This window comes from Poromitra crassiceps (genome assembly GCF_964638095.1).
Source record: "Poromitra crassiceps genome assembly, chromosome: 21".
Classification (NCBI taxonomy): Eukaryota; Metazoa; Chordata; class Actinopteri; order Beryciformes; family Melamphaidae; genus Poromitra; species Poromitra crassiceps.
The window spans coordinates 14,090,273-14,098,410 of record NC_139638.1 but is presented as its reverse complement, the minus strand read 5'-3'; the positions used below and the strand labels follow the sequence as shown (position 1 = coordinate 14,098,410).

At 45.1% G+C, this 8,138-nt stretch overlaps 1 protein-coding gene and 1 pseudogene across 2 annotated transcripts; one reads left to right on the top strand and one right to left on the bottom strand.

Annotated features, from left to right (window-relative positions):
• Positions 1–530: 530 nt before the first annotated feature.
• On the bottom strand, positions 531–1,523 carry LOC310795270 (arrestin domain-containing protein 3-like; the record flags this gene model as incomplete). Its single annotated transcript, XM_083657327.1, has 1 exon — positions 531–1,523. One exon carries the CDS (start codon positions 1,521–1,523, stop codon positions 531–533), a length of 993 nt encoding a protein of 330 aa, XP_083513453.1.
• A 5,128-nt stretch (positions 1,524–6,651) lies between these two features.
• Positions 6,652–7,476, top strand: LOC310795511 (hatching enzyme 1.2 pseudogene; annotated as a pseudogene). The gene has a single exon. The product of its transcript is annotated as a hatching enzyme 1.2 pseudogene (transcript).
• Positions 7,477–8,138: the final 662 nt, after the last annotated feature.

The window sequence follows — 8,138 nt, the reverse complement described above, 5'->3', positions numbered from 1 at the left end:
GATCCCTTTGGGAAGTACAGTTTCCTTTGAGTTCTCAGCGATTCTCCGAACAATGCACATTAGCTTCTCCCTTTGCTTTCACCAAGAGTTTCTCAACTTACGTGTCCTTAATCAAATCCACTGTTACCCTTCCCATCAAGAGTATCTCCCTGTGAAAATGTCGCCTCTTCATTGGCATCATAATTCAGCGCGAAGTTCTTGATTGAAGGCATTGCCGATGTGAAGAAGCTAAACGAATGTCCAAGTAATAGGCCCGGATCGATGAAGTATGGTTTGAAATGTTTCGCTCTGTAGCCTGCTTCTTCTTCTGTGGTGTTTTATGGCAGTTGGCATCCTTTATGTAGCATTACCGCCTCCTGGATTTATCCATCCACCGTTTCCCGTAAAAGCCGATTGGTTCCTCTGTAGCCTACTCTCTCTGTTTACTGGTTAGAGAAGGGCGATGACATCCCGACATGACTGATGACATCACAATTGCGCGAGTGACATGACTGGTAACATCACAATTACTCGAGTGACATCACAACTGCTCAAGTGGCATCACAACAGCATGCGGTCCAAAAGGGGAAACAAAGTCGCTGTTGCTTGGGCCCCCAACAGGTCCCGGTGGGTAGGGCCCCCACAGCTCCACCAGGCTCAGAAGAAATGTCCGGAGGAATAATGACCAGCGGAAACACCACCTTTGGATCTGAAGCAAAGCCGATGTCCAAATACACCTTTACCTGGTATTCCACTGAGATAATGTCACAATTCTGGATGGTCTGGGTCACAGCAGGAAGCTTGAATGCAAAGTTGACCGTTTTCTCTGTGTTGGGTGCAATACAATCCCCAACCATTTTGCAGATAACACTCTCTCCATTGGTATGATGGTCTTCAACATGGTACTCAACTTTCTGCTTTATCATGAATTTGGGTGTCATGTCTTTGGATGAGGAGTTGTTGACCTTTGCAACACAAGCCACTGTTTCACCTGGGGCATACGCCATCTTGTCAACAGTGACACCCATGTGTACTTGTTTTTTTGCGAAGAAACCCATCTCTTTAGCCGTTGAGCCAACTTGACAACACATTAGCTCACAGAGGTTTGGAATGGACTTGGAGATAAACTTGATCTCCTTCTCTTCTTTGCTATCCATCCGCCAACTCCTGGACATCTTGGCTTCAAGCTTGTAGACAATCTTTCCATGAGAACCCTTGAAGGATGCTGGCATATTTCCCTGCGGTATGTCAAAGCTGAATTTGTAGACATGGATCCCTTTGGGAAGTACAGTTTCCTTTGAGTTCTCCGGGATCAAATACTGTTTCAGTTTGAAGTATTGCCTGTGTGCGTTGTACGATCTCTCGCCCTGCTTCTCCTTCCAATGCACATTAGCCTCTCCCTTTGCTTTGACAAAGATCTTCTGAACGTTGGTGTCCTTATTCAAATCCACTGTGACTCTTCCCGTCAGAGGATCTCCCTGTGAAAATGTCCCCTCTTCATTGACAACATCGTAACTCAGCGTGAAGTTTTTGATTGAAGGCATTGTCGATGCGAAGAAGTGAAATGTTAAATGTCCAAGTAATAGGCCTGGATCAATGACCTATGGTTTTTTATAACAGTATGGTTTGAATGTTTCGCTCTGTAGCCTACTCGCGCTGTACTGTTTAAAGAGAGAAGGGCGATGATATCGCCATGCCTGATGACATCATAATTGCACGAGTGACGTCAACGGCGACCCCACTGGTAACAGCACAATTGCTCGAGTTACATCAATGGTGACATCACTGATCGTCCCATTATAAAGAAACCCCCAGTAAGCCGTTTGTTGACCAACACTGATGACGTCATTGTCATCATTGTCGAGGGGTGGCCACTGGCCAGTGATGACGTCATTGTCATCATTGTCGAGGGGTGGCCACTGGCCAGTGGTCATACCCACTGATGATGTCATGCCCCACATTCATCCATTGATGTGACTGATGTTGTCATGTCCCACAATCATCGAGTGTGCCAGTAGACCCTTTTCACGGGGGCCATTTTGTGTCGAAAAGGCAGAATAAACACAGGTGCAAGCAATACACTAATGAGGGTTTCCAAATTCCAATCATGGAAGTTTGAAACCCTCATTAGTGTTTTGCTTGCACCTGTGTTTACCCTGCCTTTTGAACACAAAATGGCCCCCATGAGAAAGGTCTGTTGTGACTGATGTCATATAAAAAGTAGAGCGCGCACATCCACTCAAAATGCAGGTGCAGGACAAAAGCAATGAAACATATAAAAAGAAATAGAGTCCGCACACTGCTCGACTTGCTCCCAGTTGATTTATTTTTAACGTTTCGGTCAACAAGGACCTTCTTCAGAAATGAAGCAGGAAGTGACAGAGCACTCATATTTATACAGTATGGGTCACACCCATCCACCAATTGGCAGAGGGGAAAAAGTGTCATGTGAGCACAATCAACCAGTAAGAAAATGGAGTGCATCTTGCTTCACACAGTTAAATAAATCAAAGAAGTATACAAACCCAAGACAAACAATTAAGAAAATGCAATATATGACCAGTGTAGGAGATCAGATGGGGTGGAGCTGAAAAACAGCAAAGAAACTCCTGTCAAATCCTGTGTAGGGGAAACAAAGACCCCAATAGCCTACAATGGACAATGCAATACACAAATATGAAACAAAGGCAATAGTTAAGAAGAAAGAGAACAGACTATTCTCCAATAATATAATCAGTAGTAAAAGTACATTAAATATGAATATAGGTTACAAAAAGAGCACATAGGGCATACAACTCTAACAGACAGGAAGTAGGCAGTTCAAAACTTCTTCAAAACGTGACTGATGTCATACCCACTGATGATGTCCCACTGATGATGTCATAGACATTGTGACATTTACAGTGATGTCATAGACATTGTGACATCATCAGTGATGTATACTATGTCATCAGTGATTTATGACAGACACTGATAGGCTGATGATGTCTCACCGCTTACTTCTCTTCTCACCTGTGTGTGATTTTTCCTCGCTTCAATTCAGTTCTCAAATCTGTTCAGAGTAAAAAACCCTCGTCCCACTGAGCATCTCTGACCAACTGACCGACCCATCACCCGTTTAGAGTCAAATAGACCATTAAAAGGACTATGTTTTGGGCATGATTGAGGTCGCCTGTCCAGTGCTCACGCAGCTCACTGATCATGGACCAATAGCAGGTGGAGCTGTGGCTCTGTGGGGAATCTGATGACCAGATCTGACCAGGTTTTGCCCAACAGCAGCACTTTGAGTGAAGGCAATACAATATTGACATGTTGTTACTTGCTATTACCTTCTTCCATTTCAGAACTTGATGGCCTTGTGCCATCAGTCAAAACTGGCAGTGATCTTCACAAAGTTCCACCTTTCACCTCTGGCTGCTGTTGTGTGAACCCACAGTTGCCGCTAGTGGCTATATTTACTACTGCTACAGTGCTACTGCTAGTCGTGCTGTTCTAGACTGGACCTGTGAGTGCTGTTATAGACTGGGCATGTGAGTGCTGTTCTAGACTGGGCCTGTGAGTGCTGTTATAGACTGGGCCTGTGAGTGCTGTTATAGACTGGGCCTATAGACTGGGCCTGTGAGTACTGTTATAGACTGGGCCTGTGAGTGCTGTTATAGACTGGGCCTATAGACTGGGCCTGTGAGTGCTGTTATAGACTGGGCCTGTGAGTGCTGTTATAGACTGGGCCTACAGACTGGGCCTGTGAGTGCTGTTATAGACTGGGCCTGTGAGTGCTGTTATAGACTGGGCCTGTGAGTGCTGTCATTAACAGTGCTGGGTGGGGACACGCTCTGTAATGGAGCATATTGGATCACTGTTATTGGAGGGTTGTATATGCGAATGGGTTCTTCTGTGGTATCACAATACTCTATCTTCTCCTCTACTTTCTCTTATTGTCACTGCCTGGTGAACAGAACACTAGACATCTCTCCAATGCTCAATGTTCTCACCTCCAATGTTAGTCATCCCCTAGAGAGAGAGAGAGAGAGAGAGCGAGAGAAAGGTTGTTGCCATTGGGCTTATTTTTACTAATTAAAAAACTTGAAGAAGATTGCTTAATTAAGCATCAAAAACCACACTTTATAGCTGTTATAGGTCAAATTTATAGTTATAGATATTCTAATTATCGAACAAAATATAAATTAATAAATATTATGTATAATACAAATACAGGTACAGTACATTTTAGGTATCTAATTTGATTGATGGTAGTTTTGGAGACATGCATGTGAAGATCTTATATTTTCCCAAAGAGAGTCCCAGTAACTGCTGTTCTGTAATCATTGTAGTAAAACTGGGTTGGGAAGGGTGTGGAGCTCAGAGAGAGACTGTGTGTGTGTGTGTGTGTGTGTGTGTGTGTGTGTGTGTGTGTGTGTGTGTGTGTGTGGGGGTTGACTTGCAATAACAGTAATTACAAAGCTGGTTTTCCCAATAAAACCACCTCATAATGAGGCACATCTCATCAAAGCTTCCTGCTCAGGAGCCCTAAAGGTTCCTAGGGAACAAATGTCATCGATGTCTTCAGTGCTTGAGGCTGTGAAGGGAAGTTGTCTTTAAGCAAAGACCACAGTGGGGAGATGTACAGTATCTATTCCCCGGGTTTCAAACAAAATCTGATCAGTGGTGTCTGAGATATGACATGTGACACATGGACATGATCAGTGGTGTCTGAGATATGACATGTGACACATGGACATGCGAGGCAGCTGGAGATCATGAGATCACGGTCACATGACAAATCCATCTTGCCACGCTCTTATCTATTGGTTTGTATCCCACCAATCAGCATCCAGCTATGGTCGGGCTTTGGTGTGACGCCAGCAAGAGTGAGCCCGTGATAGACATGGTTCATCCAATCACCTGCCAGGTATTTTTTTATAAAGTGCCTGCGCTTTGAAACGGTTTCCAGAGAGACTCGTTCTCAGATGGTTATTATGTAAGTGTTACCTGTGAACCTGCAGACCAACGAGAGATTGGTTTAAATACTGGCTACTATGTACAAAAGCCATTCTGGTCTGGATCAGTGTTAATTTTGTCGACGAAAACTATGACGGAAAATGTTAGTCAACTACCTTTTCCCCCAAGTCTAAAACAAGACTAAAATGTTCAGACTTTTATTCTACAACAGCATGAGTGAATACTGGATTCTGATTGGCTAGCAACAGTGGTAAATAGGCCAACAATCTACAGTTCGGCTCCAACCGGAGTATCACTCCGCTCCCTGATGCTGACTCCGCTCCCTGTGCTGACTCCGCCCACTGTTAGCCTGTCAGTCTGCAAATCTCTAACAAGGAAATGGCCGATCTCTAACACAAGGAAATGTCCGATTTCGTAGTAACGTTTGATTTACTGGGTGGATTGAGTTTTGAGCAGTGGTTAGATGAAGATGAAGGTGAAGTGAACAAAGAACGACATGGTGAAATTGGGGAGAGAGAACTGGCTGAGCTTGAGTTGTCACGAGTTCGGACTAGCGGGAGGTCGGACTAGCGGGAGGTCGGACTAGCGCCCGGACCCCGAACCTGGGACTGTCAAACAAACAAACGCCCTCTGCCGTCACCAGATATCAACACACCACCACCAAAACGGGCTGCTTTAGATAACTGTTTAAATAACTGTACTTTTACAGGCAATGTATCAATAACTGTGAATCCCGTTAAGGAATAGGTTAGTTGTTTTTTGGCTCAAAGGCAACTAAATGTTTAGTGCAATCATTGATCTTGTGTATGGAACTATATTCTGTGGCGGAAGGATAAATGTATTCTGAAACCAGTAATGATTGTAAATAATGAATTGGATGTTACAATTGTGTATTTTTTATATTATTTGGTAGCTGTTGTAGAAAACAAATTTACCACTCGAGGTCGGGGTTTGTGGCCACATTTACCACTGGTACAGGGTTTATAGCACTCGGCTTCGCCTCGTGCCACAACCCTGTACCAGTGGTAAATGTGGCCACAACCCCCTCCCTCTCGTGGTAAATTTGTTAAGTTCCTTTGACTAAGACAAGACTAAAATACTCAAACTTTTAGTCGACTAAAACTTGACTAAACAAAAAGAGGATGAGGTTGAGTAAATCTGATAAAAACTAACAAGCACATTTGTCACAGGACTACGACTACGACTAAATTAAACAATGTACGAGAAAATTAACACTAATTATAGACTGCTTTTCCCCCTCAATACAGCAGTTCAGTTTCTTGTGCTGCAGCATCATAGATGCAGCAGACATTTAGCTGTCTTAAAAACACATGTAAACAGGAAATAAAATATTGGAACAAAAATAAAAAATAAACCAATGATCCAGAGAGGATACGACAGTATACCAAAGCAACGTTGACTTGCAGGCACAATCAGGTGTTTAGGTATGTCCATGTAAAGAGCTCTTTAATCCGCAGAAATAACAGACAATGTTGAAACTATGGGTTTGTCCGTGGCTTCCTCCCTTCAGACGTTTATTTAGGCCTAGCAGTCTGGACCCCAACCCTTAATCCTCCAGCAGACACACCTGGAAAGAAGAGTATAAAAGAGCAGGACCAAGCAGACTCAAGCATCAAGCTGCAAGCAGTCTCTCCACAGCATCTCCAGGAACCCTGCAGAGAAGACAAGAAGCTACCAGACAGAAACCTGAAGATGAATCCCTCTCTCGGCCTCCTGCTGCTGCTGCTGATCGGCCTCTCCCAGGCTAAGTTCTTGGTGGAAACAGATGACACTCTTTCCAGGGAGGAAGAAAGCGACTCATATTTCCAAGTTGACGACCCAGAGGCCGACACGATGGACACCGGCAGCAGGATCTTGGCCACAAACAACGGCTCCAGTGAGTTCCTGCTGGAGGGCGACTTGGTGGCCCCCACAACGAGAAACGCCATGAAGTGTTGGAGCAACAGCTGCCTCTGGAAGAAAGCCGGCGGCAAGGTGACCGTCCCCTTCATAGTGAGCAGTGTCTTCTCCAGGTCGGCCAAGCAGGCGATCGACAGAGGCATGAAGTCCTTCCACAGCAGCACCTGCATCCGCTTCGTTCCCCGTACAAACGAACGCGACTACATCAGCGTGGAGAGCAGAGGCGGCTGCTTCTCATCCCTGGGCAGAGTGGGAGGCAGGCAGACCGTCTCTCTCGCCCAGCAGGGCTGCGTCTACCACGGTGTCATCCAGCACGAGTTCCTCCATGCTCTGGGCTTCTATCATGAGCACACCAGGAGTGACCGCGACCAGTATGTCCGCATCAACTTCCAGTACGTTAACCCGCGGACAAAACACAACTTCCAGAAGCAGAACACCAACAACCAGAACACTCCCTACGACTACTCCTCCGTCATGCACTATCCGAGAACAGCCTTCACCACCCAACGCGGGCAGGACACCATCACCCCCATCCCCAACCCTAATGTCCGGATCGGCCAGAGGCAGGGCATGTCCCGCATCGACATCCAGAGGGTCAACAAGATCTACAGCTGCTAAGAACATTAGAGAAGGTTCTTAGATATTCTGTCTACTTCATTAAATCTATTGTCTTTACTTTAATCTGTGTCCGAGGGCTAAACTGTGTGTGTGTGAGACCAATCAACAACACAAACAATTGTAAACACTGAAATAATAATAAAAAGGCTTATCCCTGGTCACCAACATTAGTACTTTTTTAACCTGTTATTGATCTCATTAACGACAGTCAAGCTGACACTGCTAACATATGGTAGTTGATTTTGGCAAGTTTGATTTGAGGGATTTTAATTACCATACGCCCAGTGACACCAATTATTGAATGAACATATACAGGTCTAGTGGTTTTTGTCAATGTCACTGTTGTAATGTTGTTGTAATGTTTGGCAATACAGGGTGTCCAAACTAATGTTCAGTCACAAATCTTTAATGGGGGTGTCTGGGTAGTGTAGAGATAAAAGCACTCGCATACTGGCGGTCCGGGTAGTGTAGCGGTAAAGTCCCTGCCTATCAACACGAGGGGCACAGGTTCGCATCCTCGTGGTCCCTCCAGCTTTGTCGGGCGTCCATACAGGCACAATTGACTTGTGTGTGTCTGTGGGAGGGAAGCTGGTTTGAAGGTTTTTGTCCTGGTTGCTGCACTAGCACCTCCTCTGGTCGGTTGGGGTGCCTGTTCAGAGGGA